Source organism: Anser brachyrhynchus (genome assembly GCF_964034855.1).
Source record: "Anser brachyrhynchus genome assembly, chromosome: 10".
Classification (NCBI taxonomy): Eukaryota; Metazoa; Chordata; class Aves; order Anseriformes; family Anatidae; genus Anser; species Anser brachyrhynchus.
The window spans coordinates 12,845,283-12,860,704 of NC_137705.1; the positions used below are offsets into that span (position 1 = coordinate 12,845,283).

At 42.4% G+C, this 15,422-nt stretch overlaps 2 protein-coding genes across 3 annotated transcripts in view; one reads left to right on the top strand and one right to left on the bottom strand.

The window, feature by feature from the left end:
* Window positions 1-3,506: 3,506 nt before the first annotated feature.
* PDE12 (phosphodiesterase 12) lies at window positions 3,507-8,167 on the bottom strand. Its single transcript, XM_080606212.1, has 3 exons — window positions 6,829-8,167; window positions 5,702-5,780; window positions 3,507-5,000 (listed from the first exon to the last, which is right to left on the bottom strand). Exons 1-3 carry the CDS (start codon window positions 8,077-8,079, stop codon window positions 4,558-4,560), a joined length of 1,773 nt encoding a protein of 590 aa, XP_080462338.1. The 5' UTR covers window positions 8,080-8,167; the 3' UTR covers window positions 3,507-4,557.
* A 404-nt stretch (window positions 8,168-8,571) lies between these two features.
* The window catches only part of DNAH12 (dynein axonemal heavy chain 12), a gene marked incomplete at its 3' end in the record, with an annotated part of 69,025 nt that continues 62,174 nt past the window's right edge, over window positions 8,572-15,422 (top strand). The window contains exons 1-7 of one of the 2 annotated variants that reach the window (XM_080606146.1): window positions 9,124-9,199; window positions 9,441-9,957; window positions 10,539-10,702; window positions 12,140-12,230; window positions 12,522-12,548; window positions 13,522-13,711; window positions 14,849-14,924. In XM_080606146.1, coding sequence (XP_080462272.1) covers window positions 10,539-10,702; window positions 12,140-12,230; window positions 12,522-12,548; window positions 13,522-13,711; window positions 14,849-14,924 — 548 coding nt within the window. In that variant the 5' untranslated portion in view covers window positions 9,124-9,199; window positions 9,441-9,957. Of the gene's footprint in view, window positions 9,200-9,440; window positions 9,958-10,538; window positions 10,703-12,139; window positions 12,231-12,521; window positions 12,549-13,521; window positions 13,712-14,848; window positions 14,925-15,422 lie in introns of both variants that reach the window. The other variant, XM_080606145.1, reaches the window with a different exon arrangement.

Genomic DNA, 15,422 nt, shown 5'->3' on the forward strand with positions numbered 1-15,422 from the left:
AAAGGAACACCTTGCTCAAAAGAGCTGGTTGGTCTGTAATGTGGGATGTATTGTTAGTCCCGGGGGGGTAAAATGAAATGATTATTGTGACACATTAAATGCCATCTCCTCTTCCAAGGCAGACATTAGACTAAAAACACGGCAGGTACATGGAAAAAAGATGACTTTTCTTGAAAGAAACATTATTTTCTGTACAGATAGATGACTTCATTGTTTTAATTCTTTAAAATACTTTTGAGTAATTAAATGTGGTAGCAACTACACTTCTGAGTTACGGCATGTGAGTAGCAGTTAATATTGCAAAGGGTCACCATGTCTGGCATTTGTACCAGTAGGTTGTAATTCTGCTATAAAAGGAGTGATTTACAAAATCAGTCAAAGTAGTAAAGATCTTCAGCCTCAGTTAAAAGTGCAGGGAGGTCTGCACGAGGTGTGAGTGAAAACTACAGCTTACACTGGAAGGCAGGAGCTAATGAGAGAAGAAATGTCTGCCTCCTGAGATAGCAGATAGAGCATATGCTGGAGCAGTGCTCTCCTGAGTTTATTGCATCCTATATCAGAGAAGGGAAAACAGAAGGCAAAATGAGATGTTCCTTTTTCCTTTAACTGGCTAGAAAGGTGTAGTAATGAACATACTTGAAAAATGCTAAAAGAATACTGCCCGATTTCTTTATGTTTTATGTGGAGGATATGGAGAATTCCAATTGCTGGAACCATAGTTGAGTTCGGGGTTATGAAATAAAATGGCAACAAGCTTTATAGGGCTCCTATTAATGTGGGATCTAGAGCTGCTTAGGGAAGAATTAATTGCTAGGCAAGATATGGGTATAGGGTGAACTAAAATGAGATCTAAAAGCACCTTGTGTAGTTGTGTAGAGTGGGAAGTATAGTAGGAAGTATGATGCGTAACTTCACAAGAGGTAAAAACAGGCTGGGAGCATGGGAGGTGTGGGTAAGTGGTGTATCTAAGGCTTGCTCCTTCCACCACTCCACTCATCCCTTACCTCCCAGGAAGAAAATCAGAATTCTTTTGTTTTTCCTTACCTAAACCCCGGTGCTGTGTTCTCGCTCCAGAAATGCCTGCCTAATGCCTGACACATTGCTGCTATTGGCAGTCAGCCCGGGCTGCTGCATTTTACTAATTAAACCAGGGATACTTGTGCTGGAGAACAGCCAGCGCTAACTTGTGGGGCTCTATTTCTTCCCAAAGATATTAAGGGATTAAATGCCATGTGCAAGGACCGTCTACTGGGCCTGTACTGGGCCATGCTTTCCCTTATCAGTTGCTTCCTCCAGATGCCAGCTGTTCCGTGCTCTTCCTCTCCCTAGTCTGCAAGGAGGCAAAAGAAGCAACCCAAATTACCAATACGGGGATTAAGAGGGACCTGCTGCTGCTTGGAATGGAGACACACTACCAGGAAAGTCTGTTCTCTATGCAGCTCCATCTTGTGGTACTATGGAGAAATTAAAGTGTTTTTTTTTTCCAATGTTTTAGATAGAGTAACACAGTTGTAATGGATAGGTATTAAAAAGGAGGAAAAGCATGCTTGTTTTCAATCTCTAAGGGGAGCTTAGCCTATGTAAGCAATACAACTTCACATCCAAGCTTACAATTGCAATAAGGGATCTTAACATGGCTGAGAGGTTTCTCTTTGACTTGCCATATGCTTGTGAACTTCAGGTCTTCAGCTGTAAGCTTTCCCTCATTTACTAAATCAGTAATTATTCTTTAACCAGGTATGAGGTTTCCAGTCTCCATTCTGTGCACAAAACTTTCTCCTTATTTCTGTATCTTGAAGTTCTGTTATAAACCATGGATGTTTTTTACTATCAGCTCTGTAGTGTACAAGAGGACAGATACCACCACCAAATAGTATGCAAAGCTGAATTTCACTTCCCTTTTCAATTAATTAGCAGAGACCAGTAACTGACCAAGGACCAATCCAAAGTACTTAGGGTCTGATTTTACAGGTTGGGTACTGTCCTTCACTCTGTATTGCAATGATCTAATGTCATTTGTTGTCATACTTTGCGTTCTGCTTCCACTTTAATCATTCAAAGGCCTTTGGCTACCATTTGGCTTGGTTAAAATGCTAATTAGCAAAAACTGACATCTGAAGGTTTTACATATAAGCTTACCAAAGCTCATTACTGTAAATGAGAGCACTTTCAATGATGTTGAAATGATGCTGAAGCAGGTACTGCCTTGATGACTTATTCCCACTTCCAAGCCTGAATCTTGTTTTTAGGGCACAAGATGCTTATGGTGAACCAACTCAGGAAAATGACCCAGTGAAATGTTAATTAAGAAAAGACCTGGATTTTAGCTGGATCATTTCCGTATTTTAGTCTGGTATGCATAAGCAGGAACAAATAGCGAGAACTCAGAGGTGGTGGAGTAGGACCAGGTAAAAGAGGTTGGGATGAGAGGGAAAATAGAAAATGACTGCTTACGTTGCTTGAAAAATGAACAAAAAAAACCCCCACATATTACTGGAACAGTCCTTTTGTCAGTTCCTGTTTACCTTTGTGGAAAAAGTTACCTCTCCCTGCAACTGAAGCCAGTTACAAGCACCCTTTGTGACTACAGGGGCACAAGTTTCAGCTCCTGTTTATTTGAAGGTAATCCTTACTTGATTTTTTTTCCTATATAGTAGGAAAGGGTTCAGAGATCCGCTTTGTCTGCAATTCCTTAACCCTCTCCTTTTAACTTTTTAGATCCCTTTCTAGCCTCTCTTAAGAAAGCATTTCTCATGCCCTCTGTGAGGGTATTTCACTAAGGTCTCCTGCTATTAAAGGTGGCTTTATGAGCTACAGAATCAGGGATAGCATCAACTCAATCTGGAAAGGCTCTGGACAAGTGGTACACTCAAGGGATAGTATGTATGTCAAGGCAAGTTATCATACTATGCTTGCTCTTACACCAGCTCAGTGTCAGAGCCAGCTGCATCTATCCAGCTGCTTTTTCTCAGAAATAGCACAGCTACAGTCTTTCTACAAGGAGGAAGCACCCAGTTCTGCAGCACACCTACAAGGCAAAAGCACACGCTCTCATGAACCCTTATAAGGTTAGATTACGATGTTTCTCAAGGCTACCAGCTATCCAAGCAGGACTAAGTTACCTCCTGGCTTTTTCCAGAGACTTTAAAAACTGAATAGCAATTTCACCATTAGCATGGAAGGCAGAGTTTTGAAGTATTGTAAGCACAGAACTAAGGACAGCATTGGATTTTAGCTCTACTTCCTAGAGAGTTACCCAGCCCACAAAGTTCTGAATTACCTTTTTTATTCTCTTCCTTAGCATTTTTCTTCTGTTTAAGCACAGATTGTTAAATCTTTTAACATACTTGCTATTGTAAGTTTTCAGTCTGCAGATACGTTAACAGTTCTGCTTGTTTCTTTTGCTTCTTAGAATATAGAGAACTTTTTTTTCAGTAGCACTTTAGGACATCTTTTGCCATGAGAGATACCAGTAACTAGAAAGAAGTCAAATGAGAACAGTGACAAACAATTGAAAAGGGAACTTTATTAGTCAACATCTAGTGGAGGTGTTTTTAAATGGTGTTTTGTTTCATATAAACTAATTATGCAAGGAAATAATAGTTAATGATTCATACCCCTCCAACACCTTCAGTGATGGTATGGATAAAATACATTTCCCAACATCCAAATTATCTCCTACACAACAGGGAATTCAGGTCTAGGCAGGAAAAAAATACAGAAAAAAACTATTCAAAATATTTTTAATAGAACCTTATGAAGGTTTTCAATCACTTTTTTTTTAATTTAGGCATAGATAACATACCACCTTAATTATTCTGCCCCTTCCCGTGCTTGAAGACAGGTTGTTAGACTGAAAAAGTTCCCTCCCACCAAGTCAGCTGCCTTAAACTTAAATATTTCTTATATTCCTAATGACAACAGACAACAGAAGAAACATGTGGATGCAGCCTATATATGGAATCCAGTTTTAACAGGTGCTGAAATTACCCTCATTACCCATACTAGGTGGGCAAAGTGCTTCCAAATGAATGATGATATTCAATTTAACACAGTTGTTGACTGAACAAGACCTTCTTTTCAGAAAGTAGCCAATACATCCATCATGCTGCTTGCTAAAAAACTAGGCACAAGACAATTTCTGAATTTATTTTAAAAGTTTTGTCTTCAACAGTGATCACCATAAGATTGAACTAACTGAAGTAATTTCAAGTTCTGTATTTGGTTCTGAATTAAACAGGGTTCAGTTTGTACACTTACTAAATTCATATAGCTTTTTTAACAAAGTTTTTAATCTTTAAAAACCTATAAAAAGGCAAATGATAATCCAATTTTCAAAACTCCCCATCTTAAATATTTTCCTATTAGCATATAAAAAAGGGAAAAATTATCATGCAAATATTCTGAACAGTGAGTTAATGTTTGGTAGAACCATTAAACACATTTTTCAGTAGTTCTAACTTTCCTTTTAGTAGCATACAAGCCAGGGCACAACCTCAGTTTCCCAAAGGTAAACGAATGATTGAAAACCCTAAAAAGCACCATAGAAGAACTGATCTATTTCCACTTTAGGTCACATATTAGTGCTATATGATCAGAAGGATGTGAAACACTTGGCAAAGCCTGATGGGTTGTTACTTCTTCATGACTTGGCAATGGAATGACCTGTTCAACCTCTAGAGCAGTTTTGTCAATGAAAATGTAGTCCAGACATCCATGAAACCCACCAACATAGTTTGTGTAAGCAGGTTCTCCACAAGCGCTTTGCAGTTTGAAAGGATGGGTTAAAGGCATATTGCACCTTTCTTCTTCCCCATTAGAGACCCAGTCTTCATGATCTTCAGCAATGCCACCGCTGCTGATAAAACTGTAAGTTCCAGATGATGGCGTGCTGTTAAAGTCTCCACAGAATATGACAGGTATACTGGGATGCAAGTCACATGCTACATGCTTGAGGTGAGACAGGGCTACAGCGATCTGGATGAGACGGATGTTCCCACCTGAGAATGTAAGAACGTATTGCTTAAATTACTTCATAGTAGCTCTGGAAGAGTTTTCAAAAGTTGTTAATTTAGGCATACGTCACGCATGGCTCTAAAACGGTAATCTTGCTTTAAATTCCCTGTGCACTTTATTTTAGAATAGTTTTCATACATAAAGACGCCTTTATTCGCGACTACAAAATTTTGCAGAAGCAGACAATGTTTAACTTCAAATTCACAAATCTAAGTACTACAAACCTTAGACATCCATATCACAGGAGTTTTACAATACTTGGAAACCATCCTAGTTCTGTTCCTTTTAGGAACAGTATTAAGATAAAACTAATTTAAAGAAGGAGAGCCTTTTCTGAAAGCTTCTCTAGGCAAACCTGGTTCCCTTTCAGGTACAAAAGGACTGGGGAGCCATGAGCACACACAGGGCTGTATTTTATAGTCTGTGCTTCAGGCAAATTGTGCATAGCATGACTGACTTTCAGCTGTATTCTACCAACTTCCTGGCAAGCTAGAACAATCTCACTATATGGAAGATAATAAATCTAATAGCCTGGCTTGGTTTTATCTATATAAGGAATTGAGCAGGAAATCTCACAAGATCTTTCCACAAGAAAAGGTAATAGCTGAAAAAAAATAAGGTTAAATCAATTCTCCCCAGGAAGGAGAATGCAGTCATCCCATATACAGGAATGCAGGAAAGTTACCTTTTGGATGCCAGTACAAATGGGTGTTAGCTACACAAATCTTCTTGGAAGGATCAGTTGCAGACTGAAGAACAGAAACCTTTAAGAAAAAGAAATCTTTGATAAATTTTAAATAAAGGCACTAGACATTTTTTTTTAAAAGTGCATTAGTTAGCTTATGCCTTGATGCCATTCCAGACAACAGAATCTAAGACTTATAAACCAATGAATGGTACGGCTCTTAAATTGAGTCTGTTTATCCTCTATGTAAAGTGTAGATATCAGCCACTTATATTGTCAGTATTACCACTACAGAATTCCACTGACATCAGATATTTGACAGATTTTCTCTTGTTTTTAAGTTTCTGGTTCGAATGGACTGAAGGAAAAAATATGGCCAAGATTTTTTCATATTATGTTGCTAATACCGTACCATTCTTGGTTATTTTACTTTCTCTTCCCCTACCCCGACAACAGCTTTAGCAAGCAAACAGCAGCACTGTACTGTTGCCGAATTAAACTTAAATTTGAGATGATTTCAGTTATCAAGGAAAGTTTGTTATTCCTACCCACACCATAGAAAACTTGTAGCAATAAGCATTTCTGAAATTTCAGACACAGACCTAGCAGGCAGCCCTTCTGCCATCCACAAGCTCACAAATCCATCCAACTTTATTTCTCTACCCCCTGTCACTTTGTAAAGTGGCACCATTAAAGCAAGCTAAAATAACTTAATCTCACAACTGGCAAGATTAAGTTCTGTGAAATGTGTTATGACATGAGAGTAAATAAGTGGTGAACAACCAGGCAGCAAATGCCACAAACCAGCAATCAACACCAAGCCCAGATTGATCCTCAAACAGCTGATTTCATCTTCAAGCACAGTAAGCTTGCATTTTTTCCAAATTTTATGTTGTTCCATATATCAAGTCCAATTGTCAACATTTCCTTCACGTTAAGTTGCTCATTTGCCCTACTTGTTATTGTTACCCTAGCTGGTGGGGAACATCCCCCTGTTCTGTCATTGTTTCACATTCCTAGTGCTTTGTCTCCCTTCCTCCTGCAGCTGGGCACTCAAACACACCTGGCTCAGCTGCCAGGGTACAGCGGGAAGGGGAAGGAGGGAGCAGGCATATAAAAGCTGGTACCTGCAGCACAGATGATCTCTGCAGCACCTTCTCCCGCACTGTGGGGTATTCGGCCAGCTTATCACACAGCTCCTTGTGCAGTGGGTCCGAGAGCAGGGCTTCACTGAACGCTATGTCGTGCTGGCTGAGCAGGCTGAACTTGTCCCTGCGGTAGAAAGTGGCCAGGCCCTCGTGCTGTTTCTCCTTAATCTTGAAGAGCCCTTCGAGTCCGAAGGCATCCAGAGCCGGAGCCAGGCTGTCCACGAAGACGGACTTGTCCACTTCTTGCAGGCAGATGAGGTCGGCGCTGTAGCCCGCCAGCTCCTTCTTGAGCAGGTTCTGCCGGTAGTCGATCTCCAGCGCGTACGGGGCGCAGTACGGGTACAGCACGGTGCGGGAAAACTCCGTCTGGGCATAGGTGTCGGCCAGGATGTTGTAGGAGACGGTGCGGACGGAGCCGTGGCCGCACACTTTCCTGGTGTACAGGTGCCGCGAGTCGAAGGTGCAGGCGCCGGGGCCGGCCTCCACGGGGCCGCTGCTCTCCACCTCGCAGGGCTGCCCATAGCGCCGCTCCCCGTCGCCGGGCGTGCAGCGCAGCTTCAGCCGCAGCCCCACGAGCGCGTTGCAGGGCGTGAAGACCCGCTCGGTGCCCGCCGCCTCCTCCACCCAGGCCGCGTCTCCTCCACCGTCTTCCCCGTCCGCGGGCCGCCGCTGGCGGTACCAGCGGAAGACGCAGTGCCTCGGGGCGGCGAACTCGGCGCTCACCTTGGGGCACACGGGGAAGCCGGCCAGCAGCGAGCGGGGCAGCCGCAGCTCGGTGACGGCGGGCGGGTTGCGCTCCACGCGGTACCGCGCCTCGCCCACCTGCAGCACGGCGCCGTCCTGCCACGCCGCCGCGTTCGGCACCTCCTCGGCCACTGCCAGCCCGTCGCGGGAGAAAAGCCGCACGGCCGGCACCGCCGCCGCCTCCCCCCCGGCCGCCGCCGCCGCCTCCTCCCCGGGCTCGGCCCGCGCCTTCTTGCTCTTCTTGGCCGCCTTGGCTCGGCCCTTGGCGGCGGTGGCGGCGAGGCGGGCCAGCGCCCGGCCCAGCGGCTCCGCCTGGTCGCGCTGCATGTGCCTGGTGCTGCCGTCGGGCAGCACGAGCCGCAGGCTCAGCTTGGGCTCTGCCGGCACGCAGCGCACCACGGCCCGCTCCATGCCTGCGGGGACGGGGCCCGGGGCCGGGCCGCCCGCGCGGAGCCGGCCGACAGCGGCGCGCAGCCTCTGCCACATGGAGACGGCGCCGCCCGCCCGCTTCCGGCCGGAAGTGACGCCACACGCACAGCCTCGTGGCGGCGGGGCGGGGCGCCCAACCGCCGCGGCTCGTGCCCGAGCGGGGGGGCGGGGCCTGGGGGAGGCAGGCGGGGCTGCGCTGAGGCGGGAGGCTGGGACGGGGCGGTGACGTCACGGCCCCCCCGACGCCTGCTTCCCCCCCTCAGGGGGCTGGGGGGGTGCGGGTCCGACCGTCCCGCGGGGCTCCCTGAGGGCGTCACCTGCCCCTGTGCCACGGGTTGGGGCTTGTGTGCCGCTCAGAAACGGTTACGGAAGCTGAAATGAAATCGTCCTTGTGAGAAACACTCTGTAGCCAATAACACAGGCTCAGGCGAGGATCTCAGTGAAGTAGCAATTTTATTCGCGATTGCAACGGCGGGCGTCCCGCAAGCAGGAGCGCGCCTACTAGTTCCATAACACAGTTTATATATATATATATATATATATATATATATATATATATATTTTTCTCGACGACCGGGACCCTCCCGTTTCCCCATTGACTGGGTAATCCAGGTTCACAATCTATCCAGTGCTTCACAGACAATACGTGGCTTTCAGTTGCCGGCCTGTTATAGGTCAAATTTGACTTTTTTACTCTTTGAGGTGGTAATGTTTCTTACACCGTGATTTCCGCCTAATTGCCCTAAGGATTGTGGTTGTCTGCATTTTACAAGGTTGTCTGTTAAGCTTTCTTATCGCTGCAAGCGTATCTCAATACCACATTCCTTCCCTCCACACAGTGCAACTGCGCAAAAACATTTCTATTCCCACAGTCCTGGGCTGCCAACGTCCGTTATAAAGGCGCTCGGCTCTGTCGAAAATGGCTCTCGAGCTGCTGCCCCCAACGGCCTCAGCCCCCACACCACACACAGCCCCCGCCGGGCGCGGCTCGCTGTGGAGGCGCCGAGCCGAGATGGCGCCGCTGAGGGAAGGCGGCCGGGCGGCCCCCGCGGGGCGGTGACCAACGGTGGCGGCCCCGGGCCCCGCCTCGCCCCGCCCGGCAGCGCCGCCCGCTCGGCTCCCGGCAACCGCGGTGCTATCCCGACCGGCCGCCGTTGTGCCCGGCAGCCCCGGGGAGGTGAGGGCGGCGGGGACCGGGGGTCCTACGGGGAGGCTGGGGCTGGGCTGGGCTGGGCTGGGCTGGGCTGGGGCTGGGCTGGGGCTGCTGTTCCCCCTCTTTCTCAACAGGGCTGTGTCCGGTCCTGCTGGGCCGGGGGAGCTGACAGGAGGAGCCCCTCGGCTCTCCCCAGCCCAACTGTGTTTCTTTTGCCGGGCCCTTACTCGTCCCTCTCCCCGTCCCCGTTTTAATTCACTTTTAGGACGTAGCACTAATGTAGGAGGCGGCTCTGGCTTTCTGTTCCCCGGCGGGAACCTGAGGAAACGCAATCGCGAGTTTGGGCATCGTGTTTCCAGGGGAACCCTGCCGTGAGGCTGTGGGGATTGCCGTGCTTGGCTGCACGCAACACTGAAGCCCTTGCAGAAAGACATTCTTTTAGTGCACCTGAATCCAGTCATACATCAGTGTTTTTTCTATTTTCCAGTCCTTATACGAGGAGATTAACAAATTTTGTTTGCTAAATGTCTGTAACCGTGGTGGTTACTATTCTTTCCTCACCTCCTTTTCCTTGCTACACATCTTCATCCGGCCCCCTGACCAAGATTCCTACTTCAAATCCTTATCGGTCTCCACTCTCTTGTTGCGCAGCCCAACTACTTCGCAAAACTGTGATCGCAAACCAAAACTCCTGTCTGTCTCTCAGACACACCACTTAGTTTGAATCCCATATCCACCCGCCCAAATTACAGCCCCCTGTGAAACCAACCGTAATTTGAATAGTAATTCACTCTGCACACACAAGCCAGGACTTAGCCACATTCCTTCAACCACGTTAACACCTCACTTTTCTCTTGTTTTAGTAATCTCACTTTAGTCTTTGCTAACTCACGCTGAAATTGCTTCTTACCTATTTGGGCCCCATATTCAGTAACATTGTTTGAGGCCACAGAACAGGAACTGTGAGACTGAGCTGTTTTGGTGCAGTCTGCCCAGGGCTGGGGGTTGATAGACTCATTTGCTGGTATCTTCTGTGCTTTGTACAGATGGTGGGTTAGCACCTGAAGAATTTTGTAACAGAACTTGACTCTTATGCAATGTACAAATCTTGAGTTAATGAAATGTACCATCATTTTCTACGATTGCAGACTTTGTATGTACCTTCTGTTGAACTTTGCAATTTTAGCATGTACTGTATTTTTCTGTTTTCTGAAACATAAATTTTCATATCTAAATTGTAGATATCCTTGTGGCTACCACATTTTATGTCTTATGTAAATTCAATTTAATATATGCACCTGTTAAGTTGCTTTCTGGACATGAATAATTGTATTCTCCTATTGCCTTTTTGTTATGGTTTTAGATGCTACACTCAGGTGGAGCACCTTCCAATAAAAAGACTTTGAGAACTTTGTTTCTTCCCACGGTTTTACCTTCAACAGTCACATCAGATATGTCACCATTACAGAATAAGCTACTGACATACCGAAGAAGCAAAGAACAGCAAGAGATGCTTAATCAATTACTGTGAGTTTCATGCAATTCAAGAAATGCTGAAGTTCAAATGAAGGAAACATCACACTCTAGACATCAGGGAAATAATAATGGTGTTTGTTAATTTTAGTAGAAGAGCATTTGTTTGTTGGAATCTCTGATTGTTTTTATTTTACAGCACCTAAAATCCGATTGAGGTGTGTTTGTTGGGGCTAGTCGTGAGGAAAAAAATAACCTTCCAGTTTTGAACATTATGACAGGCTGCGAAAAACAATTCAAAGAGAATCAAAATCTGGATCACTTGTTTTCTTTTGTATGAGTGATCCAAATATGGGTCTCCTTCTAAAAGGCTTCTTTGTCACTAACCTTAGTGGATTTGCTCCTGAAGTTAGCGATCTGTGTTACTTGCAGAGGAGCACAGCTGCCAGGATGATAGGTAAATTTTTTTTAGAGGGCTGATTATTTCATATAATTTTCTGACTAGTGTATACTCAAGATTTAAAAGTGTACCTTTTTAAGTATACATGTACAATGTGAAACCAAATAGTATTTTAAACAGAAATATGCAAATATTATTATGCGAAATCTTTTAGTAGTGTGATTAAAGAGCCAAAAGTGTTCCTGGAGAGTATTTCCATACTGTATGTACTCCTGAATTCATTTTGCCCAGTTCAGTTCATTTGCATGGATAGAGGAGTTGCAATCTTAATTTCCTTGGTCTGATAAATTAAAGAGCCTGCAAGAAGGATCCACCTTGCTGAAAGTGAATAAGAAGTATATTTTTGCATGTGTATCTGCTCAGTAAGTTAACTGTACTGTTGCTCTGTTTCTAGCAGGGGGTTCTCGTAAGTATAATAGATCAGTAGGACTTTGCATCTTTTTGGCTTTTTCATGAAGTGTTAATACACGCGTATACTTGGAACTGGCAGTCTTACTTCCATTTGGGAGTTTTTTAGCTGAGTTATATTGAGGTGAAGCTGGAATACTCTTTGTAAGATATGCACAGGCTATATCGCAGAAGGATGGACTGAAATCTTTTAATGCATAAGGTCATGCCAACGTTAACCTTTAAAGTTTTCTGATAGTTATTTAGCAATTTATAACCAGAGGCAGTAAAAAAGAACTAGGAGTTCTATTCTGTACATTATTTCTTGTTTCATAATACAGTTGGGCAAGATCTGTTGTAGTTTGTTGAGGAAAAGTATGATCCCAGCAGGAGCACTGGGCAATTGGTGAGACTGATCAAGATGTATATATAGAAATACATACGTATGTGTATATTGATTGTGATTAAGATAAATGTGGCTCTTTCTGTAAGAGAAGACAGAACATGCAAAAAGAGCCTCACTTTTTAGTGATCAGACAGTTGGCAAACATGAAAAAACAGGTTAGATCAATTAAAATAACTGCATTATTTTTAATATAGTATTTGTATTTTTTCTGAACTTCTGACTGTACATTTTACTTTAGAATTGATCGAGCTTTAAAAGTCTATTCTGAATCCATGGAAGAAAAATATCACAGAGTTCCTGCACCCCCTATCCCAGAACTACCTGCCACTGTGAGTGTGTATTTCTTCAGCATTATTGCCAATTTTATGCTTTGTTATTGGGCATTTATGCTCTTACTTCTCAGTATTTACTTGAAGATACTTCTTATCTCAGTTCTTAGTAATTCATAAATAGATTTATATGCACAAGTAGTCCTATTGAAATTGATACCTGTATATATACAGTTAAGTCTTTACTTAGGAATCATACCTGTTAAATTTAAAAATCAACATTTATATTTCTGACTTTTTTTTGTGTATATGTTCTTAATACATTAGGATTTTTTGTTCTTTTTTATACAGATGAACAGTGAGCAAAAACAACGACGAGTGAGTTAAATTCTTTCTTCTGCTTTTTTAAAGTGGAATAATAAATTATATCTATTCAGAAGAGTTGAGTATGTTATGTGGAATTTGTATCTGTTAAACAGAAAAAAACTTTGCAATAGTCTTGTAGGGGGAAAAATGCAATCGAAGGCAAAAATGGGAATCCTTTCTTGTGATCCAGAAGGAAAGAGTTTTCTGTTACAGAAAGCATGTGTATGTCCAGCAGTAATTAAAGTTTTGATCTAAAATTTACTTAAGCTCATTACATAGAAAATATCCTATGAGGCTTCAGAGTTTTTTTCAGTTGAGGTCATAGATCATACTTTAGCCTTTACAAAAAGTAGTCTTTGACATTGTTCATTTGATTTCAACAAGGAATAAAGATGTGCGAATATTGGTATAATTTTTAAAATTGAATTGTGTATAGTTTTAAAAATAATTTATCTCTGAAAGCCACTTTCAACTTAAATTAACATTGAAATACTTGTGTTAAGTAAGCTAAGGGAGCTTCTGGTTTTTTTTGGTCGATGTTAGGTAAACTCATTTTGAAGACAATATATATACCGTTTTATAACAAATGCATCACTCAAAAGCATAGATACCTATTTGTTTGGCAAAACAAAACCAAAAAAACACACCTATTTGTGCATACTCTTTGCTAGATGAATGTTTGTCCAAAGAACAGTAGTATGAACTTGGAACTCTTTTATTATCAGTCAGGAACTTCTTCAGAGAAACAAGGAAAATACTAAAAAGGTACAATACTTCGTACTTGAGTACTAAGACAGGGAGACCGTTTTATCAGCTTGTGAGTAGCTTTTAGTGCACTACTGAGTGAATACTTAAAAGATTTGATTATGTCTCCCACCCATAGGTATAAAAAATGACAAATAAAAAGGAACTTCATTGTGAAACCTAATGTAAAAAAATATTTACACAGCCCATTATTAGACCTCTGATAATACTGTCCTTTCAGACCAACTATCTCTTTATGAAGAAGTGTGTGCAAAGTAACCCGGTGGTTCCCATTCAGCAGCAATGTCTAAAGTCTGTGCTTGCTCTGGTGCCACAGTCACTCATGGAAGGCAAAGACAGAGAGCTGTTAGTTGAAAAGCTTTTAGGGCAGATAATAAAGGACTTTGAAAAGAGCATGAAAAGATGTGTGGGTAAGTACCACAAGCTCCACAGTATTAATATTACTGTATGTGTGTGTATGTGTATATGTGTGTGTGTATATAATATGTAACAGCTTATAATGTGATATGTTATCTATGATAATAATATATATAGCACATGTGTATTATATGTACACACGCATATATATTATATAGATTTTATAAGCTGTTACATATTCTCCCACAGAAAATATTTTTCTAGATTGTTCTTTCAGCGAGGCATGACTTCTGCAATTAGCCATTCATTTCTTTCATTTGGACTAGTAAAAAGTTATATAATCCTATCTTAACCAGTCTCAAGCTATGGCTCTGGCAAAGGCAGCTGTAGACTTCACACTCACGTCCGTATTTCATTAAGCCTTTAACCTTTTCATATAATTTGGTGCATGAATGTATGGCTGTTTTCTACTAAAGACAGTAGAACCTTTCTATGTACTAGTCATCCTTTATTTTTTTTACAGCTTCAGGAATAGCAGCTTTTTTAAGCCGTTTGACCACAAGCACATGCATAATTTTTCTAATGCTGCTTTCTCTCATGAATAAGATCCCAATGAAAATTTGCAAAGATAATTAACTATTTTAGAAATCACTCACAACTCATCTGAAATTTTAAACTTTTAAAAGAGATTCATAAACTTGAATTTTGAAAGTGGATTCCCTTGAATTCATGTCTTAACATCTTTATTTACATCTTTAATATCTGAAAACTAAAATTTAGCCATTTTTTGTCAATATTTTAGTGAAGGGTTGATCTTTTTTAAAACACCAATTAAAAAGATCAACAATTTAAACTGTGACCAACTTTATAATGTCATCAGTGGGATAATTATAGTATCCCACTATATTTATATGTAAAAAAATGCTATTAATACCTAATTATTTAAATACTAGTTTATCTAGTGAATAAGGGACAGAGTGGCTGGAAGTTAGCCACCTGATTCTGTATGGGTATTTTCAAAAGCTGTGATTTTGAGCTACCTTTGGGAGAATGATTTTTTGGAGACTTGGATGTACAGTTACCTTTCCATCCCACTATGTGTGTAGGCCAACGTGGAGAATGACAGAGGAAGTACAGTGCCTATCGAACATGCTCATACATTTATTGATTTTTACTTTTTTTCTTCGTAGTGCGAAGTGTTCTTATTAAGCCAGATGTAAAAGGGCTTGAATACGAAGAGGAGGCACCTTTGCCTTTATCACCTTTGTGAGTGGATTAAATTAGCAAATTACCCATAGGCAAAACACTCAGTTGCATGTGAGAAATTCTAATTGAGCTGCATGAACAGAGTTATGGTATAATATTAATCCTGGAGACCCTTAATGAGGTGGTTTTTTCTGTTCATAGTGGATTTTATATCTGAAGTTCAGAATTACAATGACAATGTTTTAATGCTTTTGCTACAGTTACACTGAGTAGAACCAATGAGTGCAAATGAGACTTCCAGCCCTGAGAGCCTAGATACTAAAGTTGCTTCTGGAATGAAGTGTGTCCAGGCAGGACACTTTATCCACAGACAGCAACATCATGCAGTAGGTTAACATGCTGAAACTGCATCCAGTGCCAAGGTTTCATTTGGCCTTGGTGCTATGGGGTGAAACCTTGAGACCAAATGCAAAGTAGAAGAGGAATTGAGGTAGACAGAATATAATTATCTGAATTGTACAATTTCTGGAACATTAGAACATCTGCCACCTAAACGTT